Source organism: Ovis canadensis, chromosome 2 (genome assembly GCF_042477335.2).
Source record: "Ovis canadensis isolate MfBH-ARS-UI-01 breed Bighorn chromosome 2, ARS-UI_OviCan_v2, whole genome shotgun sequence".
Lineage (NCBI taxonomy): Eukaryota > Metazoa > Chordata > Mammalia > Artiodactyla > Bovidae > Ovis > Ovis canadensis.
The window spans coordinates 163,460,558-163,483,236 of record NC_091246.1 but is presented as its reverse complement, the minus strand read 5'-3'; the positions used below and the strand labels follow the sequence as shown (position 1 = coordinate 163,483,236).

At 38.0% G+C, this 22,679-nt stretch overlaps 1 protein-coding gene across 8 annotated transcripts in view; it reads left to right on the top strand.

Moving 5' to 3' along the window:
* The first annotated feature begins 557 nt into the window (after window positions 1-557).
* The window catches only part of RIF1 (replication timing regulatory factor 1), a 57,510-nt gene continuing 35,388 nt past the window's right edge, over window positions 558-22,679 (top strand). For 4 of the 8 annotated variants that reach the window (XM_069577592.1, XM_069577591.1, XM_069577590.1 and 1 more), the window contains exons 1-15: window positions 558-627; window positions 1,039-1,191; window positions 2,146-2,224; window positions 5,685-5,781; window positions 7,242-7,369; window positions 7,457-7,551; window positions 8,565-8,754; window positions 10,518-10,610; window positions 12,719-12,857; window positions 14,790-14,941; window positions 19,239-19,353; window positions 20,077-20,247; window positions 20,427-20,537; window positions 21,190-21,252; window positions 21,485-21,585. In XM_069577592.1, the coding sequence (XP_069433693.1) occupies window positions 1,088-1,191; window positions 2,146-2,224; window positions 5,685-5,781; window positions 7,242-7,369; window positions 7,457-7,551; window positions 8,565-8,754; window positions 10,518-10,610; window positions 12,719-12,857; window positions 14,790-14,941; window positions 19,239-19,353; window positions 20,077-20,247; window positions 20,427-20,537; window positions 21,190-21,252; window positions 21,485-21,585 (1,638 nt within the window). In that variant the 5' untranslated portion in view covers window positions 558-627; window positions 1,039-1,087. Of the gene's footprint in view, window positions 695-1,038; window positions 1,192-2,145; window positions 2,225-5,684; window positions 5,782-7,241; window positions 7,370-7,456; window positions 7,552-8,564; window positions 8,755-10,517; window positions 10,611-12,718; window positions 12,858-14,789; window positions 14,942-19,238; window positions 19,354-20,076; window positions 20,248-20,426; window positions 20,538-21,189; window positions 21,253-21,484; window positions 21,586-22,679 lie in introns of all 8 variants that reach the window. The other 4 variants (XM_069577589.1, XM_069577586.1, XM_069577588.1 and 1 more) reach the window with 3 other exon arrangements.

Below are 22,679 nucleotides of genomic sequence, written 5' to 3'. Positions count from 1 at the left end.
CGTGAATATGCTCCCGGCCATTGTTGCTGCTGCTGCACTGTACACTTAAAACATGAGAGCCTCTGGCCTCTTCAACGTTTTCTCACTTAGCTTTCACCTGAAATCGGTACTATTATCATCCATATTGTACACAGGAGGAAGTTGAGGCATAAAAAAGTTGATTAACTCGCCAAGGTAACGCGGAACTAGGGTTGGAATCTAGACGAACCTAAACGCTGCTGGTAAATATCACAGTACAGTTATCTCCTGTCGTTAAATGATTTGTTGCTAATACTTCAACAAATACTGGACTTGCAGTTTGAAGATCCACTAAATTTAGTCTGGTGAACTTGGCGATCCGCTTACATTTTGAATTTCAAGTCTCTAGAAAGTAAAATTTGGGTCCAACCTCCTTCTCCATCCCACAAGGTGACCTGAGGGGTAGGGAGGGACAACAGGCGGGGAAGGGAGGGACAACAGGCGGGGAAGGGAGGCGATCGATGATTTGGGCACTCCGCGCCCTGTTGGATTGGCTCGAGCCTCTCCCGCTAGGCCTGTTTTACTCCCGCGCGCTCCGGGGCCCGCCCCCGCCGCCATCTTGGTCGAGGACCGAGCGGGCCGCACGCGGGAGTAAACAGCCCGAACCGGGTAAGTGGAGCTGTGGCCACGTCCGGGTGCTGCAGGGCAGCTGCGGAGACGACGCAGGCCTATCCTCGTACGTCGGGGTGAATGCTGGGGTTTCAGTGCTAGGCTGCGGGGAACCTTCAGCCTGGTCAATCTCCGCCCCCTCGCGGCGAGACGCCTCGTTCCCCGGGCTTCTCCCGCCCCCCGCTGGTCTCCTCCCCCTGTTGAAAGCTGCCCGGGAAAGTGGTGGCGGGAGCGGGTCGGGACCGGAGCGCAGCGTGGCTCTGGGTGCGTGTTGCGGCGCTCAGGGGAAGGTTAGGCCTTTGGGTTTGTGCGCCAGAGGCCCCGGTGTGGACGCGGTGGGGCTGTGAGCCCGCGGCGGGAGCGCGGGTCTGGGACCCGGACTAACGCCGGGCCGCCCGGGTCGGTTTCCAGCGGTCACCGAATTGTCTGCTCTTCCGGTCCGGGCCTCAGGGTGGCCGACATGACGGCCGCGGATCAGAGCCCCCTGGCACCGCTGTTGGAGACTTTGGAAGACCCTTCCGCCTCCCTTGGAGAGCAGACCGACGCTTACCTGACCCTGACCAGGTGAGGCCTGTTGGGGGTGGGGCACCCTGGGGGGTCGTGGGGGGAAGACAGTCTGGGTGCTGCACGCCGAACGAGTTTGTGTATTCAAGAAGCCTGGGAGCTGGCGGGGGGACGCCGGGGTCGCTGGTGAGGCGAGGTGGGGTGGGGGGTGCGTGCTGGGTGACATTCCGGGGTGCAGGTGCTGCAGCCCTTCAACGGTGTTTGGAATGAGGAAGCCTGCACGTGTGTCTTGTAAGAGGAGGATTAAGAAAAGTTTGATTGGGAGGGATTTGGCCAGAGAAGTGGTTTTTCAGTGTAAGCCACCTGTATTTCGGGACAGTGGGGAAACCCGGAATTGGTTTTTTAATATAGAGCAATAACTCGAGTTTTATTTAACCGCAAGTGCTTCACACTATTTTCTCCCCTGCAGACTATTTTTCCGAGTTATCTGTCGGTTGTTTGGAAATCGATACAAAACGATAAGTGTTTAGTAAGTTTTAGTAAATTTGTAACTAGCGATAGGTTTCCTTGTTTCTTCTTCACCTAGTGAAGCTGTCAAAACGTGTACTGTGTGGATGCCCAAGTTATTCTGAGGTTTATTCACGTTTAGTTGTTGTTTAGTCGCTAAGTTGTGTCGAACTCTTTGCGACCCCATGGACTGTAGCCCACTCTATCCATGGGATTTTCCAGTCAGGAATACCGGAGTGTGTTGTCATTTCCTTCTCCAGGGAATCTTACCGAGCCAGGGATCGAACCCACGTCTCCTGCATTGGCAGGCAGATTCTTTACTGCTGAGCCATCAGGGAAGCTTCACTTATTTCAGATGTGTATCATATTAAATATTCCTAAGTATCTTAAGTACTGGATCAATTTGCCAATGTTCTAACATGATGTTTAAAAAGATTGTGCAGGTATTTCATAGTTCATTTTTGTGTCTGCCAATTGCATAAACTTAATGTTCTTTCTGCTTTTAAGTCGTATGACTGGAGAAGATGGAAAAGAAATCATTACAGAAATTGAGAAAAAACTTCCTCAGCTATTTAAAGTTTTAAAGGTACATATCTTTGTTGTAAATAGTAAATAGTTTTTTTTTACTTTGTGGGGGTAAGATTTTGCTAACTAACTCAAAAACTTTGACTCTAACATAAAATAACAGCAGGGTTATTATAGTACTATTTGAGGACTTGCAATGTATCAAGTGATGTCTAATTTTCTTGTTTTCTCTTACGTAATCCTCCCTGTCCAGCTGAGGCTCCTCTTTAATCCGCGCTTTGCAGAAGAGATTAGTTCAACGCGTGTAAATTTAGTTGTGGTGACCACTTGAGTCCAAAACTTTCACTCTTAATATAACAGTGCTTCTAAATGGTTCTATAGTTTTGTCTTTGATCTACTGTGTTGGTAACATTCATTGTTTTATCTTCACTCACCCATATTTCTGCTATTCTTACTTGGTTAAAAAACAGTTATTATGCTTATCTTGTTTGCTTGTTTATAGGGAGGTTGTGTAGTTTAGCATCACACTGAGGACATATATTCTTGTCCTCGATTGAGTATACTGTTGCTTTGTGGCTTTCCTAAACACCTAACTTAATTTCCTTGTTTTTGGAATGAACAGGTTGAACTAAATCTCCAAAGTCCCTTTGAGTTCTTATTTTTATAACCTTGTTTTTGTGCTTCTATGTGGAAGTACTCTAAAGATGTTTATTGCACACTTAAACATTGTTTTTGGCTAAATAATTGAGGCACTGGGGATACTGCCTTGCCTAACCTTAAATATTCTTATAGCTTTCAGTTCTTTTTGTTCATATAAGCAGGAACTTTACTGTGTAATAGTTCAAGACTTATCAGTAAGTAAGCAGTGTTAACGGTATTATCCCATTTTTCTTTGTCATTTTCACATTTCAGTACTGTTTGATGTGATGACATGTATCATCTATTTGGTATTTGAGAGTATGTAGGATCGGGAAGTCATTTACATGCAATTTGAATCAAGTTGCATTGTTTGTAAATAGAGTTGGTAACTAAAATGCCTGATGAATAATTATTTAGAAGCCTGTGGGTGGTTAATGATAGGATGATCAAAAGTTGATCGCACATATGCTAGCTGCTATTTAGGAGATACAGTATTAGCTCTCATAGTCTTCAGTGTGTAAGACTTCATCTATTTGTGATTATCTGAACTGATTGCCTTAATCTCCCATGTATCTCAGGGTTTAGTATTTTGGATGTTTGGTTTGATTAATTATAAAATGGGTGCTCCAAGGAAGTGTCTGTTCTTATATATGACTGCTAACATTTACCATTCTTCCTGGTCAAGCATAGCAAATAGTTGAGGATTTCTTGGATATCTGATTTTAGAAGCAATGGGGAGACTTACGGGGTCACACAGAGTCGGACACGACTGAAGCGACTTAGCAGTAGCAGCAGCAGAGATACATTAGTTTGGAATAGGAAGTGGTACCAAGAAAGATGCAAGGCTACAAGTAAATGTAGGGTTAGGAACAAATGGCAAGACTATGACAGGTTTGAGATTTTATAGCTTTTACATGCAGATTATGGGGTTGGGCTTTGAATTCCAAATGGTCGTGGATTCAGAGTCTTCTCTCTGAAGTATTGAGATGATGTTTAAAGCCTGTTGCACTTTAGCTACTTAGTGAACATTACTTCTAACTCCTTCCCTCTCTGTTAGAGGGGGTGTTCCACTCTATAGCTGAATGTCAGCTTTGCCTTGGAATCCTTGCTTACTTTATGTAAGTTTTGCACCTACTTTTACTTCCTATCTAGTGTCTTCACCATCTTCCATTTGTAGCCCCCCCTCTTTTTTTTTTTTGCTTTCAGGTGTGCAGAGATGTTCTTTTTTTTTTTTTAAGGAAAATTTGTAGCTGATCTCCACATAGTTTCCCTCTTTCTTTGTCAAGCTGTATCCATGGTCTCGTAATCTTCAGTTCAGTCCAGTCCCTCAGTCGTGTCCGACTCTGCGACCCCATGAATCGCAGCATGCCTGGCCTCACTGTTCATCACCAACTCCCGGAGTTCACTCAGACTCACATCCATCGAGTCAGTGATCCAGTCAGTGATGCCATCCAGCCATCTCATCCTCTGTCGTCCCCTTCTCCTCCTGCCTCCAATCCCTCCCAGCATCAGAGTCTTTTCCAGTGAGTCAGCTCTTCGCATCAGGTGGCCAAAGTATTGGAGTTTCAGCTTCAGCATCATAACTTCAAAGGACACCCAGGGCTGATCTCCTTTAGAATGGACTGGTTGGATCTCCTTGCAGTCCAAGGGACTCTCAAGAGTCTTCTCCAACACCACAGTTCAAAAGCATCAATTCTTTGGTGCTCAGCCTTCCTCACAGTCCAACTCTCACATCCATACATGACCACAGGAAAAACCATAGCCTTGACTAGACGGACCTTAGTCGGCAAAGTAATGTCTCTGCAACATGTATACTATGATGTAAGAATTGAATCGCCAGTCTGTCTGACGCAGGATACAGCATGCTTGGGGCTGGTGCATGGGGATGACCCAGAGAGATGTTATGGGGAGGGAGGTGGGGGGGGGTTCATGTTTGGGAACGCGTGTAAGAATTAAAGATTTTAAAATTTAAAAAATAAAAAAAAAGAAAAGAAAAATGAATATGCTATCTAGGTTGGTCATAACTTTTCCAAGGAGTAAGCGTCTTTTAATTTCATGGCTGCAGTCGCCATCTGCAGTGATTTTGGAGCCCCCCAAAATAAAGTTTGACACTGTTTCCACTGTTTCCCCATCTATTTCCCATGAAGTGATGGGACCAGATGCCGTGATCTTCGTTTTTCTGAATGTTGAGCTTTAAGCCAGCTTTTTCACTCTCCTCTTTCACTTTCATCAAGAGGCTTTTTAGTTCCTCTTCACTTTCTGCCATAAGGGTGGTGTCATCTGCATATCTGTGGTTATTGATATTTCTCTCGGCAGTCTTGATTCCAGCTTGTGTTTCTTCCAGCCCAGCGTTTCTCATGATGTACTCTGCACATAAGTTAAATAAGCAGGGTGACAATATACAGCCTTGATGTCCTCCTTTTCCTATTTGGAACCAGTCTGTTGTTCCATGTCCAGTTCTAACTGTTGCTTCCTGACCTTTATATAGGTTTCTCAAGAGGCAGGTCAGGTGGTCTGGTATTCCCATCTCTTGAAGAATTTTCCACAGTCTATTGTGATCCACACAGTCAAAGGCATTGGCATAGTCAGTAAAGCAGGAATAGATGTTTTTCTGGAACTCTCTTGCTTTTTCTATGATCCAGCGGATGTTGGCAATTTGATCCTCTGGTTCCTCTGCCTTTTCTAAAACCAGCTTGAACATCTGGAAGTTCACAGTTCATGTATTGCTGAAGCCTGGCTTCTTAATCTTACTCCCTTTTAATCTATTCAAGGATTTGCTGATTTTTGCCTTTAAAATATAATTTTGTTTTTAATCAACTTTTCCATCTAAAAGTTCATTTGCAGTTGTACTTATTTGTAAAAATGTGGTTTCGTTTTTGTAGGCTCACATTGCCAGTCAAAACTCAGAGCTCAGTAGTGCTGCTCTACAGGCCTTGGGGTTTTGCTTATATAATCCCAAAATTGCCTCTGGATTGTCAGGTAAGTTTGTTGTGATGGAATGTTTTTAGAGTTTATAGTTTGATATTGTGAAAAGTACTGTTACTTCTCAATTTCACAACCTGTAATTTAGGGTTTGCTTTTGAGAATGAGTCTGTAGATTATATCATTGTAGTAAAGTTTCTTAGACATAGCTCTAGCTTTGATAACTATAAAATTTGTTCTAGAAGAAAATACAGTAAGCCTATTTTAAAATGTTGAGAAAACCATCTTTTATAATAAACATACCTGCTTTGGAAGTTTATAATTAGATGGAATTAATTTTGGGAGATTGGATGGGTCATTTATTTTATACAAGCATGTGTTAAGGAATTTGCTATTAGAAAAGTTCTTTTACGTAGTGGTAAATTAGATAATTTGGAGCTAAAAGTGTTAATGAAAGCACAGTATCTGATGCTCTTTTGAGTTTTCTAGTATCCTTGACCCTCTGCATCCTTGGATGCAGAACTCATGGATATGGAGATCTCAGTACTACACCATTTCATGTAAGGGACTTGAGCATCTCCTGGTGTTTTGTATTCCTGAGGGGAAGTCCTAGAACCAATTCCCCATGGATATCTGGGGAGGACTGTAATCCTAATTGTTGCTCTATAAGTAGCTTCTTATAGGTATGGGGATGACCTTTAGAGATGGATAATTAGGAATAGGGAATAAAGATATCAGAGAGTTGTTACCATCTTTTTTTTCTGAGGGAAAAGTTTTCACTTATTTAATATACAGAAATGTTAGCAATCTGAAGTAGGAGTTGTTCATTTTGTAGCAGAGATACAGGATTTATAATATCTTGCCAAAAATTGACTCATACGTTCAAAGCTAATCAGTCAGTTTAGTTGCTCAGTCGTGTCCGACTCTTCACCATCCCATGGACTGCAGGATGCCAGGCTTCCCTGTTCATCACCAACTCTCAGAGCTTGCTGAAACTCATGTCCATCAAGTGGGTGATGCCATCCAGCCATCTCATCCTCTGTCATCCCCTTCTCCTGCCTTCAGTCTTTCGTAGCATCAGGGTCTCTTCAAATGAGTCAGTTCTTCACATCAGGTGGGCAAAGGGTTGGAGTTTCAGCTTCAGCATCAGTCCTTCCAATGAATATTCAGGACTGATTTCCTTTAGAATTGACTGGTTTGATCTCTTTGCACACCAAGGGACTCTTAAGAGTCTTCCCCAACACCACAGTTTGAAAGCATCAAATCTAATAATAAGATTGTAAAGAAATATTTTAGTTGAAAAATTATTGATTTCAAGTCTACCATCTGTTTTCGCTGAGTATACCTTCTCTCTGACCAGAATTTTGTGTTTTGGGGGAAAGTTTGATTATTAGCATAAGTTTTCTGGTCCTTTTCTCTGGATATGCATTTAATTTTAATGACAATGATTTTTATCTATTAGGGATTTTAAAGGATATAAAAGATTCTGCATAATTGTTTTTCTGCTTGTTTTTCAGAGATAAATATTCAAGAACTGCTTTCAAAACTGAATGATATTGTTAAAAGTTCAGATAAAAATGTTCGTACTAGGGCACTTTGGGTGATATCCAAGCAGACGTTTCCCACTGAAGTTGTTGGCAAAGTCGTGAGTATAGTTTTTGTATATGTCGTCTTAACTACATGCCAGTTAAAAAATACAGGCTTACTCGGTTTATTTGTTTCTGTCTTTCAGGTATCTAGTATAATTGACTCATTAGAAATAGTGTTTAATAGAGGAGAGATGCATTCTGCTGTTGTGGATTATGAAGCATTAAATGTCATTATAAGGTATGAGTTTGGATACTATGTAAATTAGAATAGTTTCAGTAATGTAGAATTAAAGGAGTAATCTTTTGGGACTTGAAATTGAGTTAGACATATGAAAGAAGGAAATATCTTCTTCTAGACTAAAATTCTCAATAGGAAGAGGAAAGTAAATGTGCATTAAGTTACTAGGTTTCTTTATTGTTACTGAAATACTCTTAAAAATATCTCTGTTAAAGCTTTTGCAAAAGTTTAAAAAATAGAGACTTCTAAGTTGGCTATAGCAGGTAATTTGAAAGTGAAAGTGTTAGTCACTGAGTCGTGTCTGACTCTTTGTGACCATATGGACTGTCCATCCATTGGATTCTCCAGGCAAGAATACTGGAGTGCGTTGCCATCCCCCTCGCCAGGAGATCTTCCTGACCAGGGGGATGGAACCTGGGTCTCCTGCATTGCAGGCAGATTCTTTACCATCTAAGCCACCAGGGAACCCGGTAGCAGGTATTTAGGAAAGCATGAAAACAATTTCTAACAGCGGATGAGGAGAACAGGAAAATCTTCTATCTTCTTCCTACCCATCCTTGCTTTTCACAGTGGATATGCTGACAACACAAACTACTGATGTGCTTTGTCTTAACTTGTTTTTCATTCTTTAGTTGAACCTGTTCTTTAGTTGTTGAGCTATATGCTTTAACTAGTATTCTGATGCCCTGATTGATGTTCACAGTATATCATGGTTCTCTAGCTGGTCTCTCCTGTAAGAATATAATTTGTGTAAAAATAATTATTAAAGTTTTTTAATCTGAAGAAAGATGATATGTTTTCATTATTTGAAAAATTTATTAAAATAGGGAAGTCTACAAATTGTTATGTTAGATCTATTTTTGTGTGTGTGTATTGTAGATAATACTCTAAAATAAATGGACCATATTGTGCATATTTCTGTGTACTGTTTACTTTCCTGGTAGTTTAGACAAAAAGGTAGTTTAGAAATAAAACTACTTAAACTAATTTAGTCATTGATTTCTCTATTACAGACTAATTGAGCAAGCCCCAGTTCAAATGGGAGAAGAGTCAATTAGGTGGGCAAAATTGGTCATACCTTTACTGGTTCATTCAGCCCAAAAAGTACATTTGCGGGGAGCCACTGCTCTAGAGATGGGAATGCCTTTGTTGCTTCAGAAACAACAAGAAATAGCATCTATCACAGAGCAGCTTATGACTACCGTAAGTAATACTTTTTTGGATATTGCACTGTGAGGTTTTGCACCAAGCATAGGACTCATATTGATGTAATTGCGCTGTGATCTAGGAAGTTCCTCTTTGAATTAAATTTAAGAATTGCTTGAATTAATGTCACCCACTTCTAATTACGGTAAGGAAAGGAGCTGTCTATTCAGTGTTAACTGCAATCCAGGCATTTTATTTCATCCCCAAAGGATGAAGAAATTGCATTTTTGGAAAAGGGAGAGCATTATCTGATTCATCACTTTCTGGATTGTTACAGCATAATCCCAGGAGCTACAGATTTAAGGCATAAAAGTGCATGTAGTGTGTGCAATTTCCTAAAGTTATTATTTGCCCAAATTTTCAGGTTTTTCAGCCTTTCTTGTAATATTTATTGGGTACCTGTTATATACTGGACATTGGTTTAGGTACTGTGTATATAGCAGTGAAGAAAAGCAGTTTGTTTTGGAGCTTATTTTCTAGTGGGAGCAATAATAAAATATGTAGTACATTTAGGAAAGAGATTATGGGAAACAGTGGGGACTGGATGAAAGTGCTTTCCAAGAGGAAAGGTGATGTGGTCAGGGAAGGAAAAAGAATAGGTGATTTGAAGGTGTAATAGGAGTTAGTTAATTGAATGATAAGGAGTAAACTTATTCAAGTTAGGAGGAACCATGGAAGCAAAAGGCATTGTTCTGATGTGCTAGGTTGTGTTCATCAAACACTGGGCAGTATGATAAAGTGAATGAGGGTGAGAGGGTAGAAGGTGATGTCAGAAACAGGGCCAACCCACATAGGACCTTGTAGACCATTGTAAGCACTTGGCTTCTGTTGTTTTATTGCTTGGTTTTAAAGCATCTGGATTACATCGAAAACCATATTTGAAGGTTTTGAGTCTATGAGTGATACATGTACAAACTTGGCTTTTAAGGGGATCCCTCTGCCTATGTTGAAAAAATTTCCAGGCAGGGGTTGCATAGGAGCAGGGAACCTAGCTGGGAGGTAGTACAGTAATCCAGGCAGAGGGGCAGATGCCACATTCTAAAACCTGGGGTTTTGTTTGTTTCGTTTTTTAAAATTCAGGGTTCCTCATGGTAATGCCTGAGCTGAAAGTTACTCCAATGTGTTTGTGAGATTTTTAACTGATAAATTTATTAATTTTTTAAGAGCTAATATAGACAGTCCTTGAACAGCTCCAGTTTAACCTCTGTATAATTTATAATTGACCCTGTGTATTTGTGATTCCTCTGCGCCTTTGGATTCAACCAACCACGGACTGTAGTACTGTGGTATTTAGTGCTGAAAAATACCCAAGTGTAAGTGAACCACACAGTTAACAAACTTTATTCAAGCGTCCATTGTATAAAATTCTTAATAATAAATGTGAACTCAAATTTTATCAGATGTATTACCCATGAAGCTATTAATGTATTTTTTAAGTTAATAGAGAAATCAAAACATTATCATTTGAACTCTGATGATATGCATGCTGAAGTTTTTAGAGCAAAGTATATTGGTGGGGGAAAAGAAAGCTATATTAATGGATGGAAGAATGGCCCGATAGGTGATAAGACAAGCATAGTAAAATGTTAGTGGTCTTTATACTTGGACATTTACTATAAACTGCCAGCATTGCTGTATGTGTGAAACTTCTTGATAAAATTTTGGGAAAAGTTACTTGGCTGAGACAATCAATTTAATACTGCATTCTTTTCAGGAGTCTTTTGGTAAATATTTTCGTGCTTTTTTTTTTTTTCCCCCAGAAATTACTTTCAGAACTCCAGAAACTGTTTATGAGTAAAAATGAGACTTACGTGTTAAAATTATGGCCTTTATTTGTCAAACTTCTTGGGAAGGTAAGTTCACTGTTAAGGTTTTTATACACACCGGACCTTTTATTTTCTTAACTTTCCGTAGTATAGTTGATCCTCATTATTCATGCGTGCCATATATATCAAAATTGACCTACTTATTAAAATTTATTTGTAAACCCAGTGTCAGTATGTGGGCTGCTTTTGCAGTCAATTGTAGACATGTAGAGTGGCAACAAATTTGAGTCTTACATGGAAGCATGCATGTTCCAGTCTGAGGTTGAGCCAGGGTTATTTCTGCTTTTTTGCTTTAATTCTTAATGTCCTTTAGACAGATATCCATTTCATGATACATTTGGGGCCACATTTTTCATGTTTTGCACTTTTTCTTGGAGATTTCAGTTTTAAATCGCCCCCAAGTGTAGTGCTGAAGTGCTGTCTGGTTGCTAAGCAGAGGAAGTCTGTTGTGTGCCTTAGGAGAAAAGGCGTGAGTTATAGCGCTGTCTGCTGTGAGCTCAATGTTAGTGAATCAAACTGTGCATATTAAATAAGTTGTCTTTAAACCAAACATACATGAGGCAAGATTGTGTGTCAGATGGTTGATGAAAATGTGATCAGAGGCTTATAGGAACCTAATCCTGCATTTTCCTTAGAAGCCATGGCACAGAATTTGCTAATACAGTATCAAGGCAACTTGATAGAACATACCTATGAATAATGAGAATTGACTGTATATTCTTTCTTTAAGCCTTGTTTTGAGGGGGGAAGTTGTGTTTTTTTTTTTATTGTGAGAAGCATAATATTTATCATAACCATCCTAAGGTATACAGTTTAGTGATATTAAAAGCATTTACAGTTGTGTAAACATCACCACTGTCTATACCCAGAACTTTTTTGCCATCCCCAACAAAAACTGTACATGTTAAATAAGCAGTGGCTCCCTCTGCCCCCCTTCCTGCAGCCCCTCATAACCTCTATTCTGTTTTCTCTCTGAATTTATTTGCTAATTCATAAGTTTTGATCTTGGTTCCATTTTGAGTTTATTTTTGTATGTAGAATAAGATGAGGATCCAGCTTCATTTTCTTGCAGGTGAATACTCCAAGCACCATTTGTTAAAAAGACTGTTCTTATTGAGTGGTCTTGGTAATCTTGGTAATTCTTACTGGTGATCAGTTAACAGTATTTGTGAGAGTGTTTTTGAAATCCCTATTCCACTGGTCTATTATGTTTCTCCTTAAACCATTACCATAGCTTTATTTTTGGTGGCTGCATCATGTGGCATGAGAGATCTTAATTCCCCAATCAGGGGTCAAACTCATGCCCACTGGTTTGGAAGCATGGTGTCCTAAACACTGGACCGCCAGGGAAGTCCTCACTACCATACGCTTTAATTACTGTAGTGTTGTAGTAGGTTTGGAAGTCAAGGGAGTTAGTCTTCCAACTTCATAATGTTTTTTTTCCAAAGTTGTTTTGGCTAAATGGGATTCTTAAATAATGAATTTTTGAGGGTAAGCTTTTATTTCTCAGCTGGAAAAGGCCTTTGGAATTTTGATAGAAATTGCATTGGACTTGTAGATTACTTTGGATAATATTGCTATTACAATGATATTAAATCTTCCTGTTCATGAACACGGAATGGTTTTCCATTTATTTAGGTCTTTTCAAATTTCAACAGTACTTTGTAGCCTTTAGATTAAGTCTTTCATCTCTGATTAAATGTATTTCTAAGTATTCTTTTAGGTGCTGTTATAAATGGAATTGCTTTCCTAATTTGCTTTTTAGACTGTTCATTGCTTTTGTGTAGAAACAACTGATTTTTGTGTGTTGGTCTAGTACTCTGTACAGAGAGCCTGGCAAGCTGCAGTCGTAAAAGAATCAAACGAGACTTAGCGACTAAACAACAGCTTGTACCCTGCAACATTGCTGAAAGTATTTTATTAGCTCTAGTGGCTTTCTTAACAGTTTTCGTGAATTTCTAAGCCAGTTTTTTATTTATATTCCATTCAGATTATATGTGGAATATAATCACTTGTGACTGTTAATGTTCTATCCTGTGTATTTTTTATTGGAATACATTAGACAAATGAATGTTAATAGTGCCTATAATTGTTTCAGGCAAGTAAAAAACTTCCTAATGATTTTTCCTTTTTAGACCTTGCATCGAAGTGGGAGTTTCATTAATTCTCTATTACAGCTGGAAGAACTGGGATTTCGTAGTGGAGCACCCATGATTAAAAAAATAGCTTTTATTGCTTGGAAGAGTTTAATAGATAATTTTGCTTTAAATCCAGGTAAGTAATATTTTAAGACTGATTTTTGTTATGAGTTTTACTTAAGCAAGATGAAAAAGCTTTTATGATCTCTTTTTTTTTACTTAATACTGAATATTTATCTATCATTGAGTATTTTAGGGGAATAAATTTGTAGCTAACAATAGAATTTGTAAAGGCCAGGCATTATTGAAAATCATAGGTATAAAATTTACACTATTTCAAAAACTGAACAAAGTGACATGCCATTTGTGGTTTTCTTAGTACATTCCAGCACTTACTTGAGCACTTATGTGCTTCTCAGTTATCATAATAGACTTCAGATGGTAAGTATTAACACTTCCAGAGCGATTAAGTATTATCAAAAGTCACAAAACGAGTAAACTATAGCAAACAGTTGTGATTGCTGTGGAATACAGGTATCAGTGACAGAGAAATTTTTTTTCGGGACCTTTAAGAATAGCACCTAATAGTGGGTTAACATTAATATATAGGAGTGATTCCTTTTGATGTTTCTTACCCTTATCTTTTTATTGTCCACTGAAAGTGTTTAATATATGTATGAGAAAGTATTTTTCCCGTAAGTGAGAAGTATGAGTCTGCCGATGTAACTGTAGTTAATCTTGGATATAATTGATAGTTTATAAGATATGCTAAGTAATGTTGATTTCATCCTGTTTTCCCTTGCAAAGGCCATTAATAATTCTTGCTCCCTTTGAAAATGTGCATTATATGCATTAACTACAACTACTTTTATTGAAAATATTGGCAGGCATATATTTTAATTGGAAATGTCACCTTTGTTGATGAGCTTTCAGTGTGAGGTATTGTATTGTTGAGGATTAACTCTACTGAAATTATAGATCTTTGAGTTAAAGAATAAAATGGCAGTGACTTAAATAAGATCAATAAAATGCTATCTGATTTGAAATAGGTCAAGATCTAGAGAGTCTGACTGATACTGTGTATTTATGAACTCATTAAGGAATCAGATGCTTGTCTTTCTCTTATCATTGTCAATATGCCTTTGTTGCAGCCTATAGGAAGGAGGGAAGGCAGAAGGGGCAAAAATGAACTTCTTCCCGGAGAGTCAACAATCTATAAACAGCGTTTCAGAAATTCCACATAGACTTCTGCTTAAATCTCACTGGGAGAGTGGCTAAATGGGAGCCTAGTTAAAGTAGTCCAAAAGTAGACACCTAATTCTAAATAAATGTGAATATTTAGATTTCCTAAGTCTCATGGCACCAACAGTTAAAATGTTTGACAAAAGAAATAACTAGTAGATTTTTTGAGATTTCCCTAGTGGTCTAGGGATTAAGACTTTGCCTTGCAGTGCAGGAGATGCAGGTTTGATCCCTGGCGGGGAGCTAAGATGCCACATGCCTCGTGGCCAAAAAACAAACCCAAACATAGAAGCAGTGCTGTAAAAAAAAATTTCAATAAAAACTGAAAAAACTAATAGAAATTTTAAATGACAGCCTTTTATGAGGTTAAAAAATATGCTCTATTTTGTGATCTGTAAAATGGGGATAATGAGAATACTCAAGCAGTTAGAGTTACTGAACATTTTAGCCTTTAGGCTGGGCAGTTTGTTGTGAAGAACTGCCCTGTGTGTCAGTGGAAGTTCAGCAGCATTCCTAGATGCAGTCCACTAGGTACCAGTAGCTCTCTCTATCCCTAGCTCCCAGTTGGAACAACAGAAATACTGCAGACATTGCTGAATGGTGGGAAAATCAGCCCTGGCGGAGGGTATCTAATAAATATTATTTTTTAATAAGTCTTAAGTATTGTGACCTAACTGTACTAGAGTTTGTCAGCATGAAAATTTTGGGGCAAATAGGAATAGCTACTGATTAAAAAATTTTTAAATTCTCGATTACATGCTGTCATTCTTAAAGTTTAATCTTTAGTTCTTCAGTGTTTTTACTTGGGTGCTTATTTTCTTTTAAGAAATACTATGTAGTGCAAAAAGACTGAAGTTGTTGATGCAGCCTTTGAGTTCTATCCACGTGAGAACAGAAACTCTAGCGCTGACAAAACTAGAAGTCTGGTGGTATTTGTTGATGAGACTAGGACCTCATCTTCCTGCTAATTTTGAACAGGTAACATTACAAGTGTTGATTATGATACTTGATGTGTATTTTTTTAATAGTATGTTCTTAAAATCCTATCAGTCTTAACTTTCAGTGCTTAGCAGACCAGCGGACCATGTTACATATAAAAAATGTTTTTCACCCTGACACAGAACTTGAGGTCATTTTCCTTAAAGGATATTCGCCAGTTGTCTGAAATGGACCTCTACAACGTTTTTAATCAGTAGACACTCATATGTCTGTTCTTATTCTAGAGGCGTTATGACAGATTTTTTTAAAGGAATTGCATATGACTTGGAATATAATTGAGAGTAGAGTCAGCATTACTGAAATAGGAATCATGTGCTACACTGGGTAGATGATACAAAGTTGGAGTAATTCTAATTTTTAAATCTCTTTCTAGGTTATGTAGTGATAACCAATCATTTAATACCCTTGCAGCTTTTCATTGTTACACATGAATGTATTCCTTGATATCCTTGCTGGCATTTAAACTTGTTATTTTGTCTAAGTAAAAAAGGGTAGCTCTGATAACTACTCTTATTTATTTTTAATTAATTTATATTTTAATAATTTTATTTTTATGCTGGATTTTTGTTGCTTTGCATGGGCTTTCTCTAGTTGCAACAAGCAAGGCTCCTCTTTGGTGTGTGGACTTTGCATTGCGGAGGCCTCTCATTGCAGAACACAGGCTCTAGACGAGTGGACTTAAGTAGTTGCAGCTCACGGGCTCTAGAGCCACAGGCTCAGTAATCGTGGTACATGGGCTCAGTTACTCCACAGCATGTGGAATCTTCCCGGACCAAGGATTGAACCCATGTCCCCTTCTTTGGGGACAGATTCTTATCTGCTCTGCCACCAGGGAAGTCCTTTATTTTTTATTAAAGTGTAGTTGATTTACATGTATTAGTTTCTGATGTACAGCAAAGTGATTTAGTTACATATTTTCATATTTTCCCTTATTACAGGATACTGAATATATTTCCCTATGCTCTACAGTAGGACCATGTAGTTTAGCCATCCTGCATTTAACAGTTTGCCTCTGCCAACCAAGTTCCCTGTCCAATCCTCCCCCACCTGCCCTCCCCCTTGGCAAACACAAGTCTGTTCTCTGTGTCTCTGAGTCTGTTTTGAAAATAAGTTCATTTGTGTCATTTTATTTCCACGTATAAGTGATACCATGTGGTATTTGTCTCTCTTTGACTTCACTTGATACGATAATGTTGGTCCATCCATGTTGCTGCAGATGCTATTATATTTCACTTTTTTTATGACTGAGCAGTAGTCTGTTGTATACATATACCATGTTTTTTAATGCATTCATCTGTTGATGGACATTTACATTGCTTCCATGTCCTAGCTGCTACTACTACTACTACTAAGTCACTTCAGTCGTGTCCGACTCTGTGAGACCCCATAGACAACAGCCCACGAGGCTCCCCCGTCCCTGGGATTCTCCAGGCAAGAACACTGGAGTGGGTTGCCATTTCCTTCTCCAGTGTATGAAAGTGAAAAGTGAAAGTGAAGTCGCTCAGTCGTGTCTGACCCTCAGCGAGCCCATGGACTGCAGCTTTCCAGGCTCCTCTGTCCATGGCATTTTCCAGGCAAGAGTACTGGAGTGGGGTGCCATTGCCTTCTCCGATGTCCTAGCTATTTATTACAAATAGTGCTGCTGTGAACATAGGGGTGCATGTGTGTTTTCAAAGTATAGTGTTTTGTCCAGATAGATGCCCAGAAATGGAGTTACTGGATCAGATGGCAACTCTGTTTTTAGTTATTTGAGGAAATTTCATACTATTTTCTATAGTGGCTGTACCAATTTACATTCTGGCTGACATTGTAGGAGGGTTCCCTTTTCTCCACACCCTCCAACATTTGTTATTTGTAGAGTTTTTAATGATGGCCATTCTGACTGATGGTACCTCCTTATAGTTTTGATTTGCATTTCTCTAATGCAGTTAATGAAACTGAGCATCTTCTCATGTGCCTATAGACATGGAAAAGTGTCTGTTTAGGTCTTATGCCCATTTCAGTTGGGTTTTCATTACTGAGTTGTATGGGCTGTTCATACATATTGGAAGTTAAGCCTTGTTGATTGCATCACTTGGCAGATATTTTCTCCCATTTGGTAGATTGTCTTTTCATTTTGTTATGCCTTCCTTTACTCTACTGGGGCTTTGCTATACTGAATACTTTTAATTAGGTCCCATTTGGGGGTTTTATTTTGCTTTTATTTTTGTTGCCTTGGGAGACTGACCTAAGAAAACATTAGTATAATTTATGTCAGCAAGTATTTTGCCTGTGTTGCTTTCTAGGAATTTTATGGTGTCCTGTCTTACATTTAAGTATTTAAGCCACATTGAATTTATTTTTGTGTATGGTGTAAGGGAGTGTTCTACTTCATTGATTGTTCCGAACAGTACTTACTAAAGAGACTGTCTTTTCACTATTGTATATTCTTACTTTTCTTTGTCAAAGATTGATTGACCACAAGGTTTATTTTTGGGTTGTCTATTCTGTTCCATTGATCCATATATCTGTTCCTGTGCCAGTTATCACACTGTTTTGATTACTGTAGCTTTGTAATAGTCTGGGAAGGTTATACTCCTGTGTTATTCTTTCTCCTCAGGATTGCTTTGGCAATTCTGGGATGGTTCCGTATGGCTAATTTAATAGCAATCCCATTAAATTGCTTTGGGTAGTATGGCTATTTTAACAATATTCTTTCAGTGCAAGAGCATGGGATATCTTCTCATTTCTTTTTTTTTTTTTTTTTTGTCTGTATAATTTTTAATTATTTTTGGCTGTATTGGTTCTTTATTACTTTGCTTGGGCTTTCTCTAGTTTTGAGGCGCGGTGGCTACTCTGTTGCAGTGCTGCACGGACTTCTAGTTGCGGTGGCTTCTGTTGCAGAGCATAGACCATGGCACGGGACTCGGTAGTTGGAGCACTTGAGCTCTAGAGCACAGGCTCAGTAATTGTGCGCGGACCTTCCCATTTCTTTAAATCATCTTCAGTTTCCTTTATTAATGTTTTGTAGTTCTCAGAATAAAAGAATTTTACCTCCTTGATCAAGAGTATTCCTAAGTATTTTTTTGTGTGATTTTAAAAGGGATTTTTTGCTTTCCGTTTCTGATGATATTACTGAATAGAAGTGCAGCAGATTTCTGTGTGTTCACCTGGTATCATGCATACCTTGCTGAATTCGTTTATCTTTTCTTCCTCAGGTATACTTGGGTTTTTTTTTAGCAAGTTCTTTTTAAATGCTTAATTGCTTACTATATTGAAGTTTTTAAATTTGTTAAAGCATGTTCAGTTCAGTTGCTCAGTCGTGTCCGACCCTTTGTGACCCCATGAACCGCAGCACTCCAGGCCTCCCTGTCCATCACCAACTCCCGGAGTCCACCCAAACCCCATGTCCATTGAGTCGGTGATGCCATCCAACCATCTCATCCTCCATCGTCCCCTTCTCCTCCTGCCCCCAATCTTTCCTGGCATCAGGGTCTTTTCAAATGAGTCAGCTCTTCGCATCAGGTGGCCAAAGTATTAGAGTTTCAGCTTAAAGCATGAACTAATTAAAACTGGACATTGATTGCTAAAATGTGATTGGGATCATAATTTTCCCCAATTCTACCATTCTTAGTTCCTAGTTGGCTGTGTGTGCTCAGTCGCTTAGTCATGTATGACTCTCTGACCCCAGGGACTGTAACCCACCAGGCTCTTTCCATGGGTTGCCATTTCCTTTTCCAGAGGATCTTCATGACCAAGGGATTGAACCCCCATCTCTTGCTTCTCCTTCATTGCCAAGAGGATTCTTTACCACTGTACCACCAGGGATGCCCTCCTTGTAGGCTAATCTTACCCAGTTGTCCCATCCATTCCTTGGCATAATCTACTTACTGGCTAGATTTGACAGGTCTTGGAATAATCTTAGAAATGAGCTTGAAGTTGTCTTAGTTCATATTTTTTAAGGTGTTTTTTTAAAAAGCTTAAAATGGTCTATCTGCCAGGAACATTAAAACTCAAATATATGTTATTTGTAAAAGCTCTTTATGTGTATAATTTTCCATCTGGAATGTAATACTGAAATTTATAAATAATATATGTTTAGGGCAAATATTTTTCACTTTTCCAGATTTCAGTTTCTACTTTGTGCATCAAGGCTAATAAAATTTCAACATACCGAGATAATTTATACTGCTTCTTAAGGAAATTTAACTGTATTTTGTAAGACTTTTTAAAAAATGACATTTATGCAGTTCACAGATACAGTTCCGTCTGTCTCTTTTTTTCTTAATCCCAATAGGTTTGTGTACCTCTGATTCAAAGCACAATAAGCATTGATTCTAATGCTTCACCTCAAGGGAGTTCATCTCGTGTAGCTACTCCAGGTTTAAACCCTGTGACCCCAGTACACAAAGGTAAGAGGTAGACCTACCTGCTGTTGTTTTTTTTTTTTTAAAGACTTTGAATCAAGTTTTTGTTCCATGTAATTTACATAAAATCAGTCCCATAATTTTGTCTCCCATATCAAAATCGCTTTGTATTCTGTATGTATTAGGACTTCCCTGGTGACTCAGGTGGTAAAGAATCCAGTTACTGTCTACTGCTGTCATTGCTTTATTATAGTTGGATAAGACCAACTTTCTTCCATGGCATTATGTGAAGTGCATTAGATCCTTAGGTTTGTTTTTAGAATCTCAGAGTTATTATTAAAAGTAGCACGTCTATTCTGAGTCATATTTTATATTTTTAGAAATACCTGCGTATAAATATTTTAAGGGTATAGGTAAATGCCTGAGATTTATTTTCATTTAAATGGTGTATGACACTCATTTCTTTTGTGTGTAAGACTCTAATCTTGTTCTTAACCTGGTATGTTTAGTTTTGTTTTGGGGTTATAACTTCCTCGATCAGGGATCGAATCTGCACTCTGCTAGGGTACAGAGTCTAATCAGTTGGACCACTGGGGAAGTCCTTAGTAAGATTAGTATTAAGAACTCTGTTATGGGCTTTAAACAAAAACTCTTCAACTTTTATTTGAGAAACACATTATTTAGTCTTAAAGGTACATTGCACTGAAATGAAGTAAAACATATTTCAGTAACTAATCATACATAACTTAGCTGTTTTGTTTTTTGAAGGTGCTTCTCCATATGGATCTCCCATAACCCCTCGGATGAACTTGAATTCAAATTTTGGAATGGCAACAATCCCCTCTATACAACTTTTGGGGCTTGAAATGTTACTTCATTTTTTGTTGGGTCCAGAAGTTGTGAGTTTTGCTAAGCAAAACAAACTTATACTGAGCCTAGGTATTTAATTTTTTTTTAATAATTTCAATTATCAAAACAATTCAGAACACTGTTAATTGGGCTGAAGAAATTTTATGTCTTTTAATAGAAAACATAGCAGACCACCTAACATTTTATATTAGGAAATTTATTTCATAAAGCTTTGGTTTTGAATAACTTGTCTTTTTTTTCTCTTCTAGAGCCGCTTGAACATCCATTAATCAGCAGCTCTTCTTTTTTCTCCAAACACTCAAATACACTTATCACTGCTGTTCATGATAGCTTTGTTGCAGTTGGAAAAGATGCTTCTGGTGAATATTTAAGAGAAGATTTTTATTGCTTAAACTTGTGTTTAAAAAGAAAATAGTAAATATTTATCTTGTGCCACTTGCTTCTAGATTGTTCTGCAAGAGCTTTATATGTAATTCATTTAATCCTAATAGTAACCTTATGTGTTAGCCCATTTTGCAGATAATGGATTGTGTTGTATAGAGAAGTAACTTGCCTGGTTACGTAGTAAGTGCTAGAGCTATGATTCAAACCTGGGCTTTGTGATTTTAGTGTCTATACCTAAACCTCCTGTGTTCTAAAGCCTATCAAATAATGACACATTTCAAAAATAAGATAGTTTGCTATTTAACTTGCTGGAAGATTTTTTTCTAGTGGCTTTCAGATATCCTTCTGAATCTTGGTTTTTCCTTGTATCAAAAATTAAAAATGTTCAATAACAGAAAATACGGTTGATAGAAAAAATTACCCAGAGTGTATCAGTCCATTTGAAAACATCTTTCTCTAAACTGAAATGAGGTAATAGTATATTATAAACTGAGTTAAAATGTTGACTATTACAAGGAGAATTGTATTTCAAAGTATTGCTCAGTTTATTTCTATAGTGTAAGCATAAAAGGGGGAGCCTTTGTAATTATATCTACTTCATTCTAAAGTCTTTTTTTTGTTTGGCAGATGTAGTTATTAATGCTATTTGGAAGGAGTTAATTAGCTTGGTGAAGTCAGTTATTGAATCAGGTAAGCACTGTAGTGATTAAGACTTTTATAGCAGTCAGTGAATTGTTTGGCTTTCATATATAAAATTTATTTTAAAATCACTTATTGTATGTTCTAGACTTCTATTAAATCACTATTTTTTTAAATTGCTTTTTAATAGCTCTGAGTATATATTTTTACTCCTGAATTTACTGTATTTTCACTCCTAAAGATACATCTTTAGAACTATAACCCTTCTTGTGCTTTTGGATAGGTAACAAAAAAGAGAGACCAGGTTCTGAAGTTTTGACTCTTTTATTAAAATCTTTGGAAAGCATAGTGAATTCAGAAGTATTTCCTGTATTGAAAACACTGGTAAGTACAATACCTGTGTGCTAAAATTTTAAAACCATACTCTGAAATTGAATTTTATTTTGAAGGTACTAGCACAGATCAAGATTTGGGGAGACATTTTATATCAAGTATTTATCAGCAATTTAACCCTGAAATAAATGCTGTCCCATTGGTTTTGTGGTCATTTAAAACCTTAATAAAGTAAATGATGACAATGGCAACTCCAAAAATCTTCCAATGTGATGAGAAAAAGCATTGGCTATACAGAGAAAATGGGATAAGCGTGAAACTTGAACTGGAGAAACTCAGATGAACACTAATTTTATAACAAGATTGCTGAGCTCCACTAATTGTTACTTTGTACATTTGAAAAAATACCTAGTAATAATCTTGTAGAGCTTTTCCATTTTAACAGTGACCTATATAGTAGAGAAAAGAAAAAGAAAATTGGGAATACTTTTTGTAATAGTGAGTTTCCGAAAATAATCTCCAGATGGAACAAACCATACCCTTACATAAACTTTGAGTCTGTTTCCTTTATGTGCATGACAGTGATATCTGCTGTGACAGTAGAGGATAGTGGTTAGAGCCAGGCTCTAGTATGAGGTTGAACCTCAGCCTAACTACTGACTGAGTGAACTTGGACACTTCATCTACTCCCTTGCCTCTCTGTAAAGAAGAGATATAGTAGTAGTTTATGATTAAATGAGTTGATAAATGCAGAGCACTGTGGGCTGGAACAAAGTAAATGTGTCTACGAATGCATAATTATCTTTAGTTTCTGTTCAAAATGAGAGTATGTGAAACCATTTTCACTAATAATTTTGTCATGTCACTGTTACATACTTCAGGTTAATACTTGTGTAATAATACATTTGGATGGCAGTTTGATAGGCTCTGTCACATTTGAGAGATGTGTCTTAGATCCAGCTTTTAGTTAGAAATCCTTTAAATATTGGCTTCTGGCGCTAGTGAGTACATAATTGATTGCAGAATTTCTTTTTGTAGTATTAAAAATAGCCTCTAGAACCATTAGTTTTTAAAAAGTTTGAATAAGCTATGCATATTTGTTTTATCACTTAAGAATATGTTTATGTAGACTGAAAACTGTTTCA